This window comes from Cebidichthys violaceus, unplaced genomic scaffold, assembly GCF_023349555.1.
Source record: "Cebidichthys violaceus isolate CVI_PGR_0920_01 unplaced genomic scaffold, fCebVio1.0.p SCAF_1, whole genome shotgun sequence".
Classification (NCBI taxonomy): domain Eukaryota; kingdom Metazoa; phylum Chordata; class Actinopteri; order Perciformes; family Stichaeidae; genus Cebidichthys; species Cebidichthys violaceus.
In genome coordinates, this window is record NW_027176262.1 from 4,883,367 (window position 1) to 4,906,130 (window position 22,764).

General features: G+C 40.7%; 2 protein-coding genes across 2 annotated transcripts; one reads left to right on the forward strand and one right to left on the reverse strand.

Annotated features, from left to right (window-relative positions):
- Positions 1-5,491: 5,491 nt before the first annotated feature.
- mmp13b (matrix metallopeptidase 13b) lies at positions 5,492-9,105 on the reverse strand. The gene is made up of 11 exons (XM_068712955.1): positions 9,016-9,105; positions 8,776-8,886; positions 8,298-8,425; positions 8,035-8,183; positions 7,767-7,892; positions 7,531-7,686; positions 7,280-7,400; positions 6,829-6,962; positions 6,588-6,747; positions 6,380-6,483; positions 5,492-6,270 (listed from the first exon to the last, which is right to left on the reverse strand). The coding sequence occupies exons 1-11, from the start codon at positions 9,103-9,105 to the stop codon at positions 6,170-6,172; spliced, it is 1,380 nt and encodes a 459-aa protein (XP_068569056.1). The 3' UTR covers positions 5,492-6,169.
- Positions 9,106-17,695: 8,590 nt separating this feature from the next.
- LOC137870230 (matrix metalloproteinase-20-like) lies at positions 17,696-22,173 on the forward strand. The gene is made up of 10 exons (XM_068707273.1): positions 17,696-17,830; positions 18,510-18,748; positions 19,345-19,493; positions 19,704-19,829; positions 19,914-20,072; positions 20,193-20,364; positions 20,659-20,792; positions 20,888-21,044; positions 21,450-21,553; positions 22,073-22,173. The coding sequence occupies exons 1-10, from the start codon at positions 17,696-17,698 to the stop codon at positions 22,171-22,173; spliced, it is 1,476 nt and encodes a 491-aa protein (XP_068563374.1).
- The last annotated feature ends 591 nt before the right edge of the window (positions 22,174-22,764 follow it).

Sequence of the window (22,764 nt, forward strand, 5' to 3'; positions counted from 1 at the left end):
ATGAGTCCAACACTTCTCAGAACACTGCAAGGTTTAACTCTTCAGTCCCGCAGGAGGTCGACACCCAGGAATGTTTTTCACAAGCCAGTTTAATATAATCTTTGGAATGAAAGAGTGAATAATTGTTTCTTAAGTTGAACATTACCTGTTTGTCATGTATTAGTGGCACTGAAGCACTTTGTTTTCCCCTTTGGTGATATTGCCGTATTGATGTTACAAACGCCCTCTGGCTTGTCGTGCTGCCGTGACACCAGACACCAAGGCACTGTGTCAGCGTACTGCAGCTCAGCACAGAGGTTTTGTTTTTCAGACAAACAAAAGATCAACTCAACTTGTCACAGGCCACAAAGAACTGCTTGTTTTTCTAAAGAGCTGCTAAAGCTGTTAAAGTGTGTACCATTGTATTGCATTACGTATTTGGTAAATCCTAAAGACAGTTTGGCTTAAACAATGACAATGCAACACATTCATTTAGGTTTTACACCATTTTTCTTTCACGATATCTGCGAAAGGTCCATGTAAATGATTGAATTTGATGTTCATGGAAAAAAAACCCTGATGCCACATTGTAGTTTAAAGCACTAGTTCTCAACCTTGGGGGGCCCTCACAAGGGGGCCGCTGGATGATTAAAAACAAAGGACAGCAGAAGAAATAAAACAACTTTTCAACTCTATGCTTCTAAAATTAAAGGAAAATTGTTTTTTTTAATGATTGATTTTTTTAATCACCAGCATTAAGAAATATGCAACCAGTGACAATTGGTCGCCTATAAACACTGCTTTCTTTTAAGGGGTCATGATAAATAAATGAAAAAAAGATTAGGAACCATTGATTACCTAAAAAGGAGGAATAAATATTTCTTTTAGTGGACATCCATGGTGTTGGATGGCAGTCTGAAAAGCATCCAAGGCACTCTGATTTAGTTCAAAACACATTTTTAATTCATGGATAACCAACGCATTTCGACTCAACAAGTCTTCACCAGGGTGTGAAGTAAAGTAGGACAGATGTTGAAAATCACCAAGAGGTCTTGTGACATGTGTCACATGACCTCAAGAAAAGTATATGCAACTGTACCTAACTAACACAGTGTGCTGGCAAAAAATGCAAGAAAAATGTTACAAATCAACAAATTTCTGTCAATGATAGTCAAAAATGTGCACAAAATATGTGCTAACATACACTGTGACGCTCACACATACGTATACATATACCAGAAAAGGAAGAGTACTGCAATAACAACTAAATAACTCACATGAAGCCATGCAGGTCGAAACTGTACAATAACAGCTCAGTGTCCCTTAATCGTGAATAGACAGAGAACATCTTCTGCATTCGTCATCGGATCCCTGGCTAGAATATCGAGGTCACGTTTTGTGAAAAGTACAGAAAGCCCAATTGTTTGCTGTTGTATTCACATTACAAAAGTACCCTGACGTCCATCTCGAGCCAAAGTCATGTTCAGATATTGTGTATTCTGTGTCGTGTATTTTTGTGTAACAGATGGTGGCAGATTTGCATAAGATCAAGCAGTCCTATAATGTGTCTGACCTACATGATAGAAGTCAAAATGCTCATGTGAATCTTACTCAGACAGTCGGCTATAAATAATTCTACATTTTTACACGTCTCTCTTCAATATCAGTGACAGTGTGATGCGTCCACGTATCAGAATAACTCATGGAACAGGTTGCGAATGAAGTCTGAGCTTTATTTCCCTTCACGCAGCTATTTGTTAAAGGAAGTCTTAAGACAGTTTCAGGTTATCTGTTATCTGTATCTACGGCGTGTGACATGAGGTATGTGAGACAAAAAGCATGACTTAGCTTGAGAGGGAACACATCCTGGATCATGTTTCTCATTTTGGCCCACACTGTTCTTTTCTGACACAGAGTATATAAAACCTGTTGATACAGAATGAACGTTGTTCGTGGAAACACCGTGTGGGCTTTACTGGTAAAATCATTGTTAGTAAGTTAGCTATTTTATAATCTTCATTGATGCAATGAACTTTGACCTTTTTAAAAACTGATATGCCGTAAAGTGTTCTTGAATACAAAATATTTTGCTCTTTACACTATATAAATCTCAAAATATTAAATATTTAACTATTTAACTACTTTTTTTCATAACTTTTGTATATTAAGTTTTAGGGAAAGACTTAAATGTGTTCTTGACAAAGGCCTTGCCTGCACTTCTTAACAAATTACCAATTATTAATAATCTTCTGCAATGAACGCCTTAAACTGCAGCTTTTTAAAAAAAAACATTAGTGCACTTTATCCTAAAATCCTGCTTCAAGGTCAAAGTCAGAGATGAACTCTTTTACTGAACCTGCCGGTCACTTTTACGACACAGCTGTATCTGCCTCTGGGTCGTGTCTGGTCAGGATGACCTACATATGGGTCAGCACTGAGCGGAGCCTGACTCTCTCATTCTCACATTCCAGCAAATATAGGAGGAAGAAACACCGACTGTGCAACTTTCAGTGAAGCGCTGGCTGCTTTACAAACACTTTTTTCCCCCCCTATTCTATTCAGGGAAAAGGAAGAATAACAAAAGGCAGACGAGACAAGAAGGCCAACACCACACAGAAGAAAATAAACAGATACGCCCAGAAGGATGACGCTATCTGCTATAAACACTGAGAGACACGTTTGTCGGACCTGTTCAAATTGAGTTGAACAACAAAACCCTACCAGTCCGGCACTTACGGCCCACCTGCACTCTGGAAATGTGTTTGTCTATTCATAGCTTTTGAAAGATACTAATAAAAGAAGATTTCTGTCCCCAAAACCCCGTTGCTTGCTCTCACTCACACATTAATCAGCTCAGCGTAGGAGCAGCAGGAGTTTTGCATCACCCTTCTCGTATTGGTAGTCCGAGGAGGGAGTTCCCCAGAGGAAAAAGGGATACATCCTGAGACTGCTGCCCTCTCCGTCAGTCTCCTCCATCTGGTTTCCATCAGGAGCTGATGGGCTGGACTAGGTTTTCTCAAAGGATCCTATATCTGTATTTACACCAAAGTGCTGTAGTGCAGAGCGAAAACAAAAAAAAGTGATATGATTTTGAAGTAGGATTAGGATGCTCTGTAATGTGTTGACCGTGCTGAACTTGTGGATGGATAGATATTAAAATTCAGGGTTCATGATTTTTTTTTTCTCCTTGGCTCCAGTTTGCTGCATTTTGAACGGATTGAAAGAGTCAGATATGGTAATAACTTTTGACTGGGGCAGGAACAGGGAGAGGTGCCCGACTGTGACTGGAATGAGATGGAGGAAAAAAAATTAATTTACATGACCTCTATATCCACATGGGGCTAAAAGTGTCTGACTTTTTGACGCCTCTCCGTTGCACTGCTTTAAAAAAAAAAAAAAAGCCCAAAGTTAAGTCGACACCAAGAGTTGCTCAATTTCTGCAAACCACAGAGGGAGCGAGAGCATGTCACATAGCAAATATTTAGAGACAAGAGACTGTCTTGTTCACTTTCCACGAAGAGGGTAAACTCATCCAAGTATAGGAGAAAAAAATACACGCGCATTAGAGAAAGCTTAAAGTGTTACATCAGCTGCATTTTATGGTGAGTGCTTCTTCCATCTTGGTAAAACTGGATCGGTTTTCTCGCGGGCCACAAATCTCTAAACATAATAAACATCAAGGTAAAGTTACAGGAAGAGGGAGGATGTGAGACCATTTTCAGCACAGGCCTGAAGACAGCTGCATGGTGGTTACCGAGCCTCCCTCAGCCTCTGGTGTTTGCCAAACACAAGAGATCTCTTGTTTGAATGTTTTACTTTGTCACGTCACCCTCCCCTTGTTCCGAATTGCCCACTGTGAAAATTGCAGAATTTCTATTCAAAACACATGAACTCTTAAGTGGCAAACTGAAGGGGAAGTATCATTTCTGACACATGCAAATGACACGCTAATCTCCATTTGATTGAAAAAGAGCTTATATGTAAAAGACGTGTTACTTTTCTGGTGGAAAATAATCTTTTTAACCTCCCTGTGAGAAATAACCGAGATGAGAAAACTCGTAAATATAAAAAAACATATTTATTGAACAGACACTAATAATTATTCAGCTGAATGGATAGAGCTCTTTCCCCATGGATGGTTCGGAGGTCTAACAACAATGAATCGACAAAACAGAGTATATAAACACATACCTTGTCTCCTCTCCCTTCACCCCCACCACCCCCCCTTCGCAGATGTCGCCCTCCTCTGTCTGCCGATGCACCCACCAGGGCCAGGTTCCAGCCTTTTGGTGGGAAGAGGGTTAGGTGGTGAGATCAGGATGACACTACAGCAAGCCAGAAATGCTAAAATACCTTTAAGTGGTGAGATCAGGATAACACTACAGAAAGAAAGAAATGCTAAAATACCTTCGATATGAGATCATTTCTTATTAGCTTTTAAATTAGTCTGGTTGGCCTCGTCTGCATTTCTGCAGGTTTTAAGCAATACAAGTTAACTAAGAGAACGGTATGGTAAATTTCTCCAACAACTTTCAGATACACCATTTGTGAGACTCTCACAGCCGACATCGGTGATGAACACACAGGATTTGTGAAGAGGCGAGGCAGCCTGCACCGCGCAACACCCTCGGAAATGAGCAAATGAGGTGACTGCTTCACTGCACTGTAATTACATCCACAGGATCGGGCCTGTGGATCACGCTGCTCGGCTCAGGCTTCACTGTTTCCTTAACTTCAGCGAGAGACACTGACCTTTCAGCAGACTGCTCACACAATGTCTTCACCTCCACGAAACATCTCAGATGTTCCCTAAAATGTTCTGTTCAGATAATTGGATAATTGGTATAGCATGCTGGAGGATGGAGATACCGTGTGTAATGGCCCTTTGCTAATATGATTAGTCTGTATCTAGGTTCGGATGTTCGGATCTAATGAGGCCAGAGCCAAAGATTTTCCCCAACATTTGTTGTGCTAATGACGCATACGCTCATTCTTTTTTCTTTCCAAACAAGGAATGGATTAAGACACCTGGTGGTGAAGTGCCCTGACACAGTGGAATGTTGTTGTTGTTGATGCTGCATATACCTCGTGTGCTATTTAATATTCCTTAACCTGTCCCAGAACTGTCACGTTAAAGCAGGACCTTCACATACTCAAACTGTTGATAGGAGCGCCCTCTAGTGGAGAAGGTGGAGCACTACATGTACATGACCCAGTTTCTTGGCAGCGTATGAAAGCCCCGCACCTGTGCTACAGTGTCTGACTGAGATGAGGTGCTGAGATGAGGGTATTTTTTAAATGTATTTTTCTAAGCTATAAATTAGCTTCAGTGGCAGCAAGAGTCCAGCTGCTTTGAGATTATTCCAATCTCACTTCACACACAAACAAATAACTTACAAACAAGGTTTGAGTTCAAATACGTTGTACCGACCACAGACAGCTTCATTTGTCCTGATCAAAGACCACACCGGTTGCTTTAGTTTCCTTACGTTTTATTCATTTTTTAGCCCTAACCACACATGTCAAAAATACGTCAGTGCTACAAAGACATCTGGTTTGAGTAAGTAGATCTTTCATACACAGTCCCATTCATGTGATGTGTTAAAACTCTTATTTGGCACACTCACTATGAAATACTTTAAATTAAATCTTGTCCCTCAACATTATCATTATCACGTTCCGCTCTTCAGCACAACATCATCAATTCAAGTTAATGTTACTGATTTTATTGTAATTCACAAAACTTACAAAAATCCCCCCCAAAAATAAAGAATATATTAAACTGCTAAGCTCTTAAAATACTAAAGTTAGTGAAACACGTACACTAGTCAAATATTGAGCTCAGCCAAACTGTTACAGACAGGAAACTTGACCTGCTAAGGATCTTGCCGTTTATAGTGAAACTTGTTGTACAAATATAGAGATGTGAAATAAATATAAATAAAAATAATCTAAGGAAATACGTCTGAGGAATTTTCCAGCATTCTGTGTCTGACAAATGATTCTGTATGACCTACAGGTGTCCAGCACTAGTAAAAATAAACTTTAACAGGTCAGCCCTGCACGGCTCCATCTCCTATGTCTCATTTTTGAACATGTGTGTTTGCTTGTATTTAGGTTATTGTTTCTGATATTGTGTGCCATGCAGTCACATATGTTATTAAGTCATCGTTGACAGTTGCAGACGTCATCAGCAGTTGAGAATGGAGTTGGTCCTCATGATGCGAATGACCTTCCTTGCGGTGTAGCTGTACTCGTACTGCATGTGTTCGTGGAAGAAATTCAAGAATCCTGAAAGACAACAGAGTGGGATACCAGTTAGGAAAAAAAACAGTAGAGTGGTAGTGGCTACTTTTGCATGCTTTAACTATACTGAAAATGTGACAATTTGAGGCTTCACCATAGTGATACGCAGCTGCGTCGACCTCGTCATCCATCCCGGGAAAATCCTCCTCGATGGATCGCGGGTAGCCGCTGTCCATGGCGCCTGTTGCTTCATCGTAGCTGTGGGTGACAAACAAAAGCAATATTGATGAAATACATAATACTATGATAGACGATCGTGTGCTTGTTTGAAGACTTTAAACATGATACTCATCACCACGTACCTCCAATACTCCTCATCGGTGAAGAACAGAGTTTTCCCGGTGTCTCCGATGTGCACCGCCGCATCTATTTCCTTTATTTTCTTGGGCAGACCAAGTTTGTGAATGTACTTTGGGTAACCAGCCACGAGGTTGTATCCATTCAAAGCCCACATTCGGATCCCTGTTCAAACACAGAGTTTTGGTTTGTATCTGATATCTAATGACACAATATAATGGCAATAAATAAGTATGTGTGACTCACCACTGAATATGAGGACTTGATCCTTCTCTGGGTACTCGTATGCCGCGTCCACCTTGTTGGGGAGGGAGGGCCACGTGGACTTGATCAGGGTCTGCTCAGGCTCCGGCATCTGAGGATGGAGACGCCAGTAGAATCTGCAACAGAACACGCGGCGTGTTGACTGATCTCAGTACTTTAGAGTAAGTTGTTTGAGTCACAGAATAATCAACTCTTCTTCACAGTCAGTGATGATGAAGATGCGTTCATGTCGATCTTAATCAACTTTTATTATCACACACAAACACACAACATAGTGAAATTCTGTCTGTATTTAACCCATCCTAGCATAAGGAGCAGTTTGGGGATTCGGCACCTTGCTCAAGGGCACCTCAGGCAGCTGCCGATCCACACTCCATGCTTGGTCTGTTCGGGAACTTAATCCATGCATGAAACATTATGGTTCTTACTGTACCTGTCTTTGAAGATGATGGTTTCCCCTCTGAGCTCTGTGACGGCATCGAAACTTAACATGGGGTCACATTTGTTGGGTGCGTCCGGCTTTGGCTTCACTTTCCTTGAGTTTGGGTTCGGGCCTGTGATTGAACATCTGGCATTAATGCACGGTTCACATAATATTGCCGTGACTAAATAAAGACCCAGTCGCATGCTACAAAAAGCAGGGTATCGCTTTCTGATTTGACTTATGATCTTGTGTTTTCCCACCGTAGAGAGCTTGAATGCCTTTGATGTCATCCTCAGCCAGCGGGTAGCCTGAAGTGTACGAGTAGACGGGGTACATCAGGGCGCCCGCGTCTGTTGAATGGGACATGCCGAGGGCGTGGCCCAACTCATGAGCCGCCACTATGAACAGGTTGTAAGCTGTGGAGAAAAGATATTCAGTGTTAATCATCAGGATACAGTTTAGGAACTTGTGCTGCAGGTTTGTGCATAGGTCTTACTTGACGAATCTTTGCTCCAGTGTTCATCCTCATCAAAGTGAGTGTCTCCTCCAATGCCTTGGCCCGGTGGGTAGGCATGAGCAAGCAATCCATTAGGCCCATCAAAGGGGTTATAGTCTCCATGCTCTACAGAATAAAACATAGACCTTTTTTTAATATATGTTGAGCAGAATGTGCACTATTATAATTCTTTAGAACATGTTATTAGCAGTGTAGAAATACTCACATCCGTATTTTTGTGTGATATGCAACAGTATGTCAGAATTACCTTTACTTCCGAAGCTGATCATGATGTCAGCGTTGCCCTGGTGCAGCTTCTTAAATGTCAGAGGGGTGACATCAGACCAAACGTTCAGCGCATTGCGGATGGCTCTGTCTACATCAGACTTCTGCAGATCTGGGGTATAATTCACTATCCTGCAGCATCAGGGGATTTAATTAAGACAAGGAAAAGGACGGAATAAATGATACTGGCGTTCACTCTCCGAGTAGTTCAAATACTTTACTTTACTTTATTATTGTAATGCATACCTGAATGTGACATTGTTGTTTTGCCATTTGAGGTGTCGAGGGAAGTGGTTGTACTCTCCGACGTCAGGGACGCCACATCTGGCCTGTTTCATCAGCTCCAGAGTGTTGTCGTCCACATTCCCCGTCACCTTCGAGAGGCAGAAGAGGTGGAAAGAAAATACGTTACACGGGTAACTTGATCCAAAAAAAAAAAAAAAAGCTTTCCAGAAGGAAAACTGTTTTAATGTAAACCGAAATGTTATCTACACTTCCACATTTGCACAAGAAGAGCACAAAAGGAGGTGCTCCTCAAGCTAATATCACACTAAAAGATCTTAAGGTGCCCCACCAATAATGTGTTGACGCTCCACACTCATTATTCTCATCTCTTATTCAACCACCAATAAAACCTACTCAAACTAAGACGTCACATTCAAAAATATTTACAAAACAGCTGCTCATTTACAGTACCAGCATAGGATTAATAACTACCACTCACCTTGAGTTTGAAGAATGTCTGCATCTCCCTGATCTTTGTCTGAAAGGCACCTGAGGAACTCTGTATACCTTGGAGACCAGCCGGGAGGCCATAGAACCGACGGAGGTACTTCTGTTTGTTGAAAGAGAACAGAAGCTGGATGACATTCATAACAAATAGGCATGCGACTACTTCATAACAACACCTGAAAACCAGCTCACAAGATTAAACAATGTCTGAATTAGAGAGCTCAGGTCTTACCTCTACTAAAAGCCAGCTGTCTTTGTCCCCGGACGGCAGAGGCACAGCAAAGGAGTGGGCGACCAGCGCCAGCAGCAGAAAAGCTATCATTGTTGTTGCCTCTGTGTTGTCCAAACCAGTCATTGGGATCAAGAAGCTCTGAGAGGTATTTATAGTGTTATGGGTCCACTTTTTCAAAGGGTCTCGGTGATTCATGTAAAAGCACCTCGCCACTTCCTCTCTTCTTAAGGAATGTGCTTGTATCTGTGAAACTGTTGTCTGTCACTGTGGTTTCAGCGTACTCCTTTGAACCCACTTAAAATGCTTGGATGAAGCGTTTCCCAGTTCTCAAATGGTCATCCAGGGACAAAAGAGTTAGATGAGGCAAAATGTCAACCTTTTAATTCTTTAAAAAAAAAAACCAAGAATAACATGACCGTCCTTTTTTAGCAGATAAGATATCTTTCCTTTATTAGGAATTCACATCATTAGTTATTATCTGTACATCCTCTACAGTTGAAATAAAGAAATTAATCAATGACATACTATAAAAAGTAGGGAATTTTGGGAATTCTTTCATGCTGGTCTCATGACAGTCATTCTGTGTCTTGTTATTTTAGGTGAGGACGTTTTAGGATATGTGACTAACAAACACACATCAGAATAAAGAGAGAGAGATGATGATGAAAGCAGGATGTATAAATGTACATGTCGCTTTGGATATCATGATTTATATGAGTGCATTCGACAGGATGTGAGCTCTCTCATTCTCACAAACAATGACACAAACAATTGATCTTTGTCTGGTATAAATTAAATCAGCTCTTCCCGATTCAGGTTTTTTCCCATGTTGCCCTAGGAGTAGCTGATTCAGAGTCGCCAGGATGACACAGAGCATAAATGATGAATTGAATATGTGAATGATCGTATTTTGCTCAGTTAAGGGGAAGAGTAGTCTGCAAGAGGCTCTATGGATGACGTCAGTCTACGTGTGTTCATGTGTGGGCCACAATGACACATCTCAACTATCCGATGGATTGTCATGAGCTTTTGTACAAACATTCTTTGTGCCAAATTAATTCTACAAATTAGTAGAAACACCAAATCATGGTTGGGCTTAAAATAGGTACATAAAGTCAGTAAAATGTCACAAACGTATCTTCACAATAACTCAACAACCCTTTCGGACACGGAAACAGGTCTCCTGGTTGTCTTGTCCTAAGTAGTCTTTGTCGCGATGCATAGTCATGTGGATTTGTAAAAATTGTATATGTCCAACACGACAAAGGATTGCCTTTCCATTTACATTGTTGATGTGGTGGGACACATCATTTTAACCCATTACGTGCCACCACCACGTAATGAGTAAAGACATTGTGGTCATCATGCCTGACTTTTTATTGAGCGCCTTCATCAGGTAAAAATTGTAATTTGTCCAATAATCTATTTGGCTCATGACCGAATACCTGCAAAACTCCTCGCCTTTGCTGTACCTTGTGTCCAGTGCAACTTAGCAAACGTTAGCATGCTAACATGCTCATGGTGAATATAATACCTGTTAAACATCAGCATGTTGGCATTGCCATATGAGCGCGTTAGCATGCAGCTAGCACTGAGCTCAACTTAGCATGGCTGTAGATTTTAAGTACATACTGCAGCTGCCCTTACAAAGTACCTACTGTTGCATGTAGTATGCATACATTGGACATACTACTTAGTCATAACATTACACCTTGAACTTTAACATTCTTGGATTATATCCGCTGTGCAGAGGATTATGGGTAAGAATAGCCAGAAAAGCATGCTGGCTTGTGACCGGATGCAGTATGACATCCTGTTTTTTTAAACATATCTCAATTGACATACTATTATTAGGACATACTACATATTTTTAAATAGTATTGCAGTATGGGTATTGAAACGCAAAGTACAACTGGTTACACTGAAGGTAGAAAGCTCATAGGCAAGGCTGAAGGAGGTCACCTGGATGGATTTTATAGAAAACAACAATGCTTCTCGAAGAGACGTATTATAATAATTTAAATGAAACGATTCTAACAAGCTTGAGTCACTCTTCGGTTTGGCATTGCAGTAGTGATGATGTTCACAAATGGCATTTGGCATTAAAAGACCTTGAGAGTATTGTTCCAGACAAACTGCACTTATTTGCAGGTCTCTTGAGTCGAGGCAGGTAAAGACATGCTGCCTATTAGTGCGTCTACTACAACTACAGCACTGTCTGTGTAAAACAACAATGATATATAATTATTTGCTCCTGCAACAGCAATGGAATTTCTTAACTTTTTTTAAAAATAGTTTACACTCTCCAAATTCAAATCATTCAAAGAATAACGTGAAGAATATAAATTTGGATACAAACGCGCTTTTTTTTTGTAGAGTTAACTTAAATTGCCGCTCTGACAACAATAAGGAGATGTCAGACATTTGACAGAACGATTTGTCACAGTCTCAGCTCCAGGTATTATCGACATACTTTTGTTAAATGTCTGATAATGACAACGTTCTGCTGAGTATGAGACTGTATGTCAAGTATGAAGCTGCTGCGCTGCCAGAGGAACTCAAATCTCACATTGCATTAAAAACTGGTCCAGATCACAAACCAGATGGTGTGATTCTAAAAGAGCACCAGAGTACGATACAAACATCCCAGAAAAACGCTCGTCTGCGTCCATCAGTGACAGCATGTGTAAAGTGTAACAAACATTGTGTCTGTCTAAATACTTGAGACAAATATTTTTGGACTAACATCATTGCTTGGTCGGTGGTTAACGGAGTGCTCCTGACTCATGCCAGGGGAAGTTAGCAGCTAGGGGAATTTTTGCTGTTATTTTAAAATATAACCGAGAAACAAACACACACAATGTGGAAACACACAAACATCTGAACTGTGTTGTAGCCCACAATGTTTTTTTTAATCTTTTGAATCTTGTATTCAATTGAATCTTGTATTCAAAAGATAAAGATGTTGTGTTGCATGACCTATATTGAAGTGGGAGGTTTTAAGTTTCACACCTGTGAACCACAAATTCACACACTATTTATTGCTGTTCCACAAATAAGAAAGATGATCTCAGGTTTCGGAAGTAAGCAACATTTTCAGTAATAGAAATGTTTTTTTCTCTTAAAAATAGTCTACAGCCATGCTAGCAGTCCCATGAGGCTTTAATGCTCATAAAAGGAGCTGTATTAAACATTCTGACCATTAATATAGCAGCAAAAAAAACATGTTGTATATCAATAGTTTTTGAACATTTCAGACTCAGCATTATGTTATCAGGCTAAGCTCAACATCTATCAACCTCCACGTTTCTCAGCATGCATCTAATTACGCTCTTATACCTGGAAGGATGTGTTCTGATGTCTGCAGTTGTGCTGCCAGCTGTTGATTATTAAATCATATTTGGTTGAGTGTTTTTTAACACATACATACCCAATGTGATGGTATAGCTGCCAGATGTGTTCCTGCCTTTATTTATAGACAGCCAGTCGCTCCCCCGTCATGTATTTTGTTATTTATGAGGCTACAATGGCAACCAGAAAGAAATGGAAACACAAAAGAACAACAAAATGTACAAGCAAAAGTCTTTACTTGGCAAAAACACAGAAAAGTACACACTGGACAGTCAAATGAAGACAGACAGCGTTACCAAATACTAGAAAACTATTCACACATAATCGCTGGAACGCTCCCTGAAACAGTTAAGACAAACTGGCACAGGCATAAGAGAGCACACAGACTAAATACACAAGGGAGGAAGGATAATTAGGGACAATGATTAATGTGAGGTAGGTAATCACACTGGCAGGAAGGAGAGTACCAAAATAAAACAGGAAATAACAAAAATGGGCCGGAATGTAACTGTATTGACATCAGCTGTTTAAAGAGAGGAATCCAAAGATGAAGATAACAAACTTCCTCCAGAGAATTATGATTCGAGTTAGAATTAAAGTTCATTCAAATTCATTCACACATTGGTCGTATGATTGTGTTACTTGGTGGTTTGTTGCTTTCATTCCATTTTGAGACCTTCTTCGCTGCTCCTCAGGACACATCAGCACTTTGCTGACATCCAACCCAAAGCATTTTAGTTTTTGTTGTTATTGTTCCCACTGCCTGGAAACGGCCCACATCACGTCGGCAAAATCCAGTCTTGAAATGTCACTGTTGTTCTACTCAGTCATGATATTTTGACGTTGGAAGATGCAAAAGGGGGCTGTACAGGGATGACGCAAGGTGTGATGAAATTAACCACTTCCCTGGTGTGTCAGAGGGAAGATGAATGAGCTCCAGCGAACAAACATTGGTGATCTGCGTCCTTACTTGGGACTGACTCTTTTTTCACATGAAGCTGGATTCATTTCCACGGTTTCATCATGCAAATCAGTTGATTGTTTTATTTGAATTGTTGTGACCAAATCATTTTTGACTAGTTTTAAAAAATATATATTTAAACTGCAGTATTTTACAGTAAAATAAACACAGTGTTGTATTTCAGACTTGATGTGGTAGAAAATCAGTAGAGTCAGTGAATCAGTTGCCTCCACTTAGTTCAGAAAGTGAGTCATGAAGCTACGTCTACATTTAGCCGATTAAAAATGTCTGTAGGTATTAATTTAGTGACTAACCGAATGTTTGCTGTGTGACTGTAGATCCTTCAAACAAGCTTCAAAATAAATAAAAAAAGCGCCACAGGAGAAGCACTTCGAGGATCTGTGCTTTTGTTTTTTTCTTTCGACAATATTCTCATTTTGTGATTCATTTCAATTAATTCATTTAAAAGAAAGCAACGCTTTCAGTTAATCCGGAGGAAGGCTTCAAAAGTGTTTGTTTTACTGTTTTTGTGGTCAGAAAGTTTGGACACAAATGCTGTACAAACTGACCCTTCCGTAACAATTATACCTGTGTTCCTCCTGAATGCAGTGAAGTTGGTTAATTTGTTTGCTAACATGTTAGCCTTTAACTTAGAATGAAAACTGGAAGACTCTGTCCAACGTGACAAATGTGATGAGGCAGAATAAGCATTGACATTTAAAGTAGAAGTGCGGAACATTTATTGTAAGTCTCTTTGGACGAAAGCGTCTGTCAAACAAATCCAACACAACAACAACAAAGAGCAAAGGTCAGTGAGTCAAAATATGAATCAGCTAGTTTACAGTAAAGAGATGATTTAGATCACACGGATGTGAAAGATGTATCGGAAATAGTATCAAAACTGTAATTAAACCTAACCCTCCACAAATCAAACACCGAAAAGGGCTTAAATTAAAGTGCTGAGCAACTGCAACTGCCGAACAACCGCAGAGATTCGAACCACAGCGACTGCCGTGGTGTAAGGTCAGGCCCACTCAGCAACATTTAGGAACTGCATGTGTTGGAGAGAAACCACAGGGGGCAGCAGAGGCTGTTTTGGACCGGGAGCACACAAACACTTGTCTCTGGACTCACTGGTCCCCTGCAAGTCTCCTATCATGCACCAGTGTTACCTCAACCTCATGCTGACGCTCATCAAAAGAGCTTGTAAAAACACATTTTTACATGTTTTCCTGAAACAAAGTATCAGTGTCACTACAAATGTACCTGCCATCTAGTCTCATCTGTTACTTTTGGGCTGTTTTGTATTGATGGCAAGCGAATATAGTTGTCTGCTTTACCACAGGTTGTACAATGAAGTGCATGTGCACTAACACGTCTTACGTGCCCTTTCTGGCTCGCTCGGCCTCCGGCTATAGATTGTGAAAGCTCTCAGAGAAACTAAACTTTAATCATCACAGAGCGAGTGCTGCTCCATCCAAAATGTTGTTTATAGCCACTACAAATAGAACAATGTGCGTGATTATAGATTCTTTAGATTTATTCTCATGGGTTCCTTATTTTTAGCAGAAAAATAGTCCCAGTTGAAATGACTGCAGTTTAGATGTTGCTTTCACTCATTCATCTCAATTCAGATATATAGGGACTCAAACTGTGCCTCGGTGACATTATTTGATACTGGCCTACCATGAGGGGGAGACAAAGTCTGAAATGTGCAAATTCAACTCATCGTGGCTTCAACGGTACCGTCATTTGCTTCAGTTTTGTTGAGGGTCTATTTCTCATAAAGGATATGTAACTGCAGCAGTCCCTCATTCTTTGACTCCTGCTGTCATTTGCCTTTTTTCCCCCAATTCATTTTAGCTGAACGAGTTGATTGGAGGGCTATTCAGATCACCTGTTGCACAGGGTGTGGGGACTGGCTCCTGATAAAGGATTGAGAGCAGCTTGGTGCACTAACCCTCTTGGTGGCCTATCGGTGCATTATGAAGACCTTTCTTCATGACTTGAACTAGGTTAATTCTGATCCTTCCTCAACTATAAGGAACAGTGTGTAAACTAATGTGACTTATTTTCATTAGCGTATTATAACCTGACACTAAGAACTGCTGTGTTTTTGTTAAATTAGAATGAGCAGCTTGTGTGTATATATATATATATATATATATATATATATATATATATATATATATATATATATATATTTTTTTTTTTTATTTTATTTATTTATCCCGTTGAGGGGGAAATTTTTCTCTGCATTTGACCCATCCCTGTGCCAGGGAGCAGTGGGCTGCCCATGACAGGCGCCCAGGGAGCCACTAGGGGGACAGTGTCTTGCTCAAGGACACCAAGGATCGAACTGCCGACCCTCCGGTTCCCAGACAACCCTCTTAGCCTAGTGAGCTAGTCGCCCCCAAATTTATTAAATATATATATATATATATATATATATTATATATATATATATATTATATATATATATATATATATATTTAATAAAATTATATATATATATATATATATATATATATATATATATATATATATATATATATATATATATATATATATATATATAGTATGGAGCAGGTCCTCTTCACAGAGTCCGCCATGCTGCACAGCCATGTTTTTATAGAAGCCCAGAACAAACAAACCAAACACAGGCTCCATCCAGGGTGCTTAGCGTTCTAACTTTACCTGAAGGCCACCACATATGTCTCTGACAGGCTCGGGAAGAGAGGCATGAGCAGAGGGGTTTCAATCTGCAACCTCACCTCTAGATGCTACTAAATCTAAATCTTACACACTGCTTCTTTAATGCAGGCCTAGTTTTAGCAGACTCAACCAGAGACTCTGATCTGACCTCAGGCGTCTTCCTGATCAGCTGAAATCTGGGGAATCAGTACTGCCACATCAATTTAACACAAAACTGCCTTGACATGTTCGCGATATGGATAATGATATTTTTCTAAAACAATTTGGAGCTTTTTCAGAACATGTTGTGATTCTTTGGGACAAGAAAAGCAGAAAGAATGAATTCTCAGGTTTGATGGGTGTTGTGATTGACTTTTCAATGAAATGAAGGAAAATGAACCGTGAAGTGAAACGGTTGCTTTTAACTGAGGTCTCTCAGGACAGGATAAAGTCTTTAGGAACAAATTGATTAACAAAGTAATCTCAGCAACTTGTCCTGTAACATCTCTGGCACTGTGTCAGTGTGAAAGTGTGTGTTCGGGGCAAAACACAGACGTTTCTGCTGGTTTAAATATCACAGCGGTTTCTTCCAGCTTGTGTCCTTGCAGCTCCAAAATACCCCCAGTCATCACTCCGGCTTAAAATGACTTCATTACCTCGTCTGTACTCAGACCATAAAACCAGAGCGACAGAAATTCTTCAGGCCTTTCTGCGAAAAAGCACGGCGTTCTGGAAAAGTTGGCCCATGTTGCCCTGCAGAGGACCGCTGTTGCTCCCGTAAATGACCAATTAACCGTAATTGTAGCCTGAATGTAACGCGGCACCACCCTTGCCAGTCTCGGCGGCTTGGCTGGCGGCCATTTTCTTTTTGGAAGGCCTTGAATCCACCCCTGCAATTGCAGTTCCCTCTCAGCTCCCTCTCTCATTGAAACTTACAATGCTTTGGTGCTAAAACGGGACACAAATGAGTTTTCCTTGGGGCTGTTTCGGGAGCCCTTGCAGAATCCGTGGGTGGGAATGAGCGGTGCCACCCAGCTGATTGTGTTGCATCAGTCTGGAGAGAGTTAAGTTGAGGTTCCCCTACAAGACTGTGGAAACCATTTACTCAATATCAGAGCTGCCTGGTGTTTAATGGTGGGAATATCAACATGTTTATGTCGAACATAATCATAGTTACAGCAATGGGCACATCTTGCAGGAAGAATCTCCTTCTGTGCTGTGTGTTGCCTCACGTTGTAGGTTAACCACTTGTTTGGGATTGTCTGCCAGTCAGCTCAAAGCACTCTAAAACTTCCAGTGTAAATTTTGTGTTTTATTCTTATTGTCACTTAATTTGTATTGGAACAATTTCAGTCCTAAACATGCAATAAATATGAATACAATGTTGAGATTGAAACCACCCACTGAACATGTTATCTATTTACATCATCATTGGAGCAAACATGTCACGTGACCAAAAACTGGTGAAATGTCATTTCTTTCTTTTCTCGTTTTGCTTTCCTTGGCTCTCTGCAAACCCCTCCCTAATTCCATTGCACTGTCTGAGGCTTCCCTTGGATTTGCAAGTGGTATGAGTCACAATAACCATTTAAAAGGCTTCCTCATTAACCTGAACTTCCATCTCCATGTGCTTAAACTAGGCCACTACAATTCATGTCGTGTTAAGTCTGTGAAATGCATGTCATGCTGCTTTCTTGCTGTGTGTTGGTCTTGCTTATGCCCGGTCCGTGTTTTACGGCGCCCACAGTCATGCCGGCGGGAGACAGCTCTCCTTCCACTGAACCACAGGTTGACTTGCAGCTGGCCACAGTAAGTGCATAATTGCATGAGGTGCATTACAAAAGTTTGAAATTGGACTGCATGTGACTTAAGCTCTTGAACAATGCCAAAAGCATGCCAATTTGAAGGTATTTCTATCGAAGGAAGGACATTGCAAGGACCCGTTCTCGTATGTGTGTGGGATGTAGAGAAAACATTTTTAATTCTTTTGTTTTTGTGTGGGTGGGGGGCGGAGGTAAGTAACTGCACTGACCTCGGAGTCCTTGTAATTTGTTCAATTGCATGCTGAAACAGATTTTTCTCTCTCTCCCTAATTTCCTTTCATACATGTATTTCTTGTTTTCTGTGGAAGGAATTGTTGGGAAAGACAATCTGCGTGGGAATTAATTACCAATGTTTGCAAAATCCTTGTTGTGAAGGATTTTGGTTAGACGGTGTAATTTACATTTGACGCTGTAAATCTGATCCCCCAAAGGTGCAGATTTATAGTAGATGTTATGAATGAACGTAATATGCAATGTGATGGATGCTACAAAGCATGACGATAATGTTTAGTCTACTTTAATGCATGAAATAAAAAAAATAAAAAAGGATCCACAGTGGGAATACCTTCAACCTTGGCATTCATTGAGTTGTTGCAGGACCAGTTGATTTACCTGGCTCTTCAGTGCGACATGATATCTGATTTGGAGCTCGAATCTACTCGCAGGAATACCTCCAACAGTACTACAACCTGCAAGAGGAGCCTCTGGGGCGCATGAAGCGGAGCGGGCCCTCCTTCACCTCCAAGGTGAAGGACATGCAGATATTCTTTGGTCTCAATGTGACAGGCGTGCTGGACTCAAACACACTGGAGACGATGAGCAGCCCTCGATGTGGCGTTCCAGATGTGGAAGAGTACAGCCACATCCAGGGGACACGGTGGAACAAGAATGTCATCACCTACAGGTATCTATGTGCTCTTTAATGATGTTTAGTGATCAAGATGCTATCGCTTTTTTATTGCTGTTAAAGTGGAGTAGAATTACAGTCTGAAACATATGTCTGTAAATGGATAATGTAGGCTTGTCTGACCTAGGCTGAACTTGCCAAAAATATAACGGTCTGGTTGTCCATGAAATGCAAACCCCGCCAATACGTGGGATACATTGTGAGGCAGCAGGCAATAAAACCCTTTGGCAGAAATAGGGAATAGCAGCTGTCACAAATCATTGTGGTTAACAGATTTTTTGGGGTTTGGGATTCCAGCCTCTGTGCGTTATTATGGGCTTGTTATAGTGCCAAGCTCACCATACATGCTTGAACTTATGTAACACTGTCTGGAAGGTCCTGATCCATTTCTTTGTTAGTCCTGTCTGAGGCACTTCTGCTGGATCACATACAGAATAGATACATAATTGGAGAGAAACTACGACAGGCAGCAAAGTCTGTACAACCATTTAAATCATAAAGGTTTTATGGACTTTATGGACTTTATTGGCCATTATTCTTTGATTTATATTTAGGGAACACTGTGTCTTGACGTGTACTCATTGCTGTTGCAGTATTGGCAGGTACACCAGAGATTTGCCTCCCAACACTGTGGACTCTCTGGTTGAGTCAGCTTTCAGCGTCTGGGCCCGAGCCAGCAGTCTGACGTTCGTCAGGTCGCGCACCCGCAACGCTGACATCATGGTGGAGTTTGTGACCTATGGTGGGTTTGTCTTCTCTGCTTCACACAGGCAGGGCAGGTGTACATGACATTTGGAAGTGCATTGAGCAGCTTGAGTCACAGGATGAAACGTGCACTTTTCAGTGATATAACAAGCATCGTGTAAAACACAATCACATTTAGACGAACGGAGACCCGTAATTTTCTCTGTGGGTTTTCTGTTTCATGTTTGGCCTGGATTGTGTCGTGAAGGACATGGGGACTTGTATCCGTTTGACGGACCCAGAGGCACACTGGCTCACGCTTTCGGTCCAGGGCTGGGCGTTGGAGGGGACACGCACTTTGACGACGATGAGCACTGGACAGCCGGAGAAACAGGTGCTGAACTGGATAACGCTGTCACTCCACTGTGATACTGAAGACTATCACTCATTTGGATGCACTTTCTTTGTGCTATTGCAGGTTTTAATCTGTTTGTTGTAGCTGCACATGAATTCGGCCATGCGTTGGGCCTGAAGCACTCCAGAAACCCAGAGTCACTGATGTACCCGACCTACAAACCCTCCTGTTCAGCCAACCTGTTATCCAGAGAAGATGTAGCAAATATCAACGCACTTTACAGTAACCAAGCTCTATCTATTTACAACTGTACATGTATTCTACTTAAAGTACAGTAACATTGATGAAGTTCAGCTACATTTTTAAATCCTGAGTGTTGATTCGAGTGGTTGTGTGTGATAGGTCCAGTAAGAGGTCGTCCGCATTACTTGTCGAGGTTCGGCTGGAGCTCTCAGCTAAACCCCCGGCAGTCGGGATCTCTGTTCCCTGAACTCATGCAGAACAAATGTGCTTCGGATCTGACCTTTGACGCGGTGTCCAGTCTTGGGGATGCCACCTTCTTTTTCAGAGAAAGGTGTGTTGATGATTATTCTTCCTTTCTTTAATTATATCATAATTATATATATGTGTATATATATATATATATATATATATATATATATATATATATATATATATATATATATATATATATATATATATATATATATATATATATATATATAGTTAGTTCATTGACAATGTTGGTGAGCAGTTGCCCCGAGCAATCACATTACAGCCTGTTTAGCATAACCAATTTTTAAAAATGTCCAGATTAGGTTGTCAAAAAACAAAGTTTCGACTTAAGCGGCAATATTTTTCCCACAAGATACCTCTGGATTAAACATAATGAGCATTTTGACGTCAAAGAAGGTCCCATCTCCAACTTCATGCCCAAGATTGAAACCAGCATCGATGCGGCCTTCTGGGTGCCCCGCAGATCCACCGCTTACCTCATTCACGGTAACAGTTTTTAATAATTCAGTACCTGAAAGTAAATAATTTCACCTCTCATTTATGAAAAAAACAACCTGAATTTGATTTATTTGCGTCGACAGAGTCTATGTTCTGGACAGTGAAAGGTTCTCTTGTGAAGGGAAAGCCTCGAGCACTCAGCCACTTTGGATTTCCAGCCTGGGTCCAGGACGTTGACGCAGCAGTGCACATAGTGAAAACAGGACGCACCCTTTTCTTTATGCATGATATTTACTGGAGGTAACATTAATACATTTGATAAAAAATATCTTTACTTTTGCTATCAGTTATAGCAATGTTCCAGTCTTATAAACTTGTGACCAGTGGTGGACTCAGGGCACCCCCGCATGCAGCATTGAAAATCATATTATATTAAATAGAAGTGTTGTGGCATAACCGAGGCAAATGACAAAGCACCGCTAGGTAGAGAGTTGCACATTAAAAAATGTTGACTCAGATCTGACTGAAATGTTTCGTTCGTCATTTGGACCTCACACGGAGAGCAAAGGGCTCAAATTGGATTTTCGGGATGTGACCGTACCAGTAGCAGCCACGAACAAATGTTTTGTCTCCGCTTTGAAAGAGGACCAGAGGATCATGAGTCATGATTTCTGACGAACATTGTTCATATTGTGTCTTTTCCAGTTACAATGAAAACCGAAGGGTTATGGATTTTGGTTACCCAAAGTACATCAGCGATGACTTTCCTGGAGTCAACACAACAATAAATGCCGCCGTTCATAAAGAGGGTGAGCCGGTGTAAATATTATTTTCCACTTTAATGTATGTTTGTAAGTTAAGTTGTTTGTTCTTTTGATTGTTACTCAAATCTAAAAATGTTCCTCAACGAGCCACATAACTACAGTCGACAAACAGGGTGCTGTCCTTATTTGAAAGAGCAGTAACCTCGGGTTAGGAGGTAGTATACTTCTGTCTGTAGCCTCAGGGGGCTTTTGCAAGTTGTATTGTTATTAGTAGCACAGGAATGCTTATTTACATGCAACACCAGCTGAGTGTAGTGAAGTTTTTACAGAGCATGTGGATCCCCTCTATGATTTAAACTGTATAATTTACCCACTTTACCACTCAAAGGCCTTCATTTGATATACTGCCATTTCAGCTGTGAGCAAAAGTGGATACTTAAGTTCAGAAAGATGTTCATCATCACGCTCATCAACAACAAACGGCGAAAACATTCCAGACAACACAACATGATAAAGGTTAAATATGTGAATCATCTGATTTTTTTTTCTTCTCCCTCATCTCAGGTTTTATCTACTTCTTTGTCGGACCACAAGTCTACCAATACAACTACACCCAGAAACACGTTGTCGGAGTTGAGAAAGCAAATTCCTGGCTCGGATGTTGAAATATTGTCAATCCATGAACATGCAGAGAGTAAAATGTCCTGAAAACCTTGATTAAATGAAATTACGAAAAGTAAAATAAAACACTGTGCTTCTTCACTTCCAAGTGGAGTTTTATTTATCAGTCAATGTTTGTCAAAATAAAATAATTACTATTCAAACCTGATAATGCATGTGTGTGGTTATTATATGCATCACACAATAAAATGCTTCCAGCATCAGCTCTCGTGGTTAGTTCAAATCTTTTTTTATCAAATCTGCACATCACAGTGGTGAACACATAAAGATATGATGAGTGTTTGCCTCACTAATGCCTGCAGGTTTTGACATGCAAGTAGAATGTTACAGAATTCACAAATAGCACTTTCGGCTTATGGTTTATGGTTTCGGTACGATAAAACACACTGTACACACTCGTCGTTCCCCATAACAGACAGAAAGCCTAGACGTTTTATGGAGACGTTTCATTGGGAGGTTTTAACCGCAAAACCTTGGGGCAGGTAGACCCAGCTGTAACTACCAGGATTCTGGGCTTTTGTGCCATGTGATTGCCCAACAGCCCCCGAGAATACTCCCATATAAAAAAAAGTGAA

What these genes read in the sequence shown, in the direction of transcription:
- mmp13b (XM_068712955.1), bottom strand. Translation starts at nt 9,105, where the DNA reads ATGATAGCTTTTCTGCTGCTGGCGCTGGTCGCCCACTCCTTTGCTGTG. An exon ending in ACAGCTGGCTTTTAGTAGAG is followed by an intron (nt 8,887 to 9,015) that starts GTAAGACCTGAG and finishes TTCAACAAACAG; the next exon opens with AAGTACCTCCGTCGGTTCTA. An exon ending in CGCAGCTGCGTATCACTATG is followed by an intron (nt 6,271 to 6,379) that starts GTGAAGCCTCAA and finishes GTTGTCTTTCAG; the next exon opens with GATTCTTGAATTTCTTCCAC.
- LOC137870230 (XM_068707273.1), top strand. Translation starts at nt 17,696, where the DNA reads ATGCATGTCATGCTGCTTTCTTGCTGTGTGTTGGTCTTGCTTATGCCC. An exon ending in AAGAATGTCATCACCTACAG is followed by an intron (nt 18,749 to 19,344) that starts GTATCTATGTGC and finishes TTGCTGTTGCAG; the next exon opens with TATTGGCAGGTACACCAGAG. An exon ending in ATGCATGATATTTACTGGAG is followed by an intron (nt 21,045 to 21,449) that starts GTAACATTAATA and finishes TGTCTTTTCCAG; the next exon opens with TTACAATGAAAACCGAAGGG.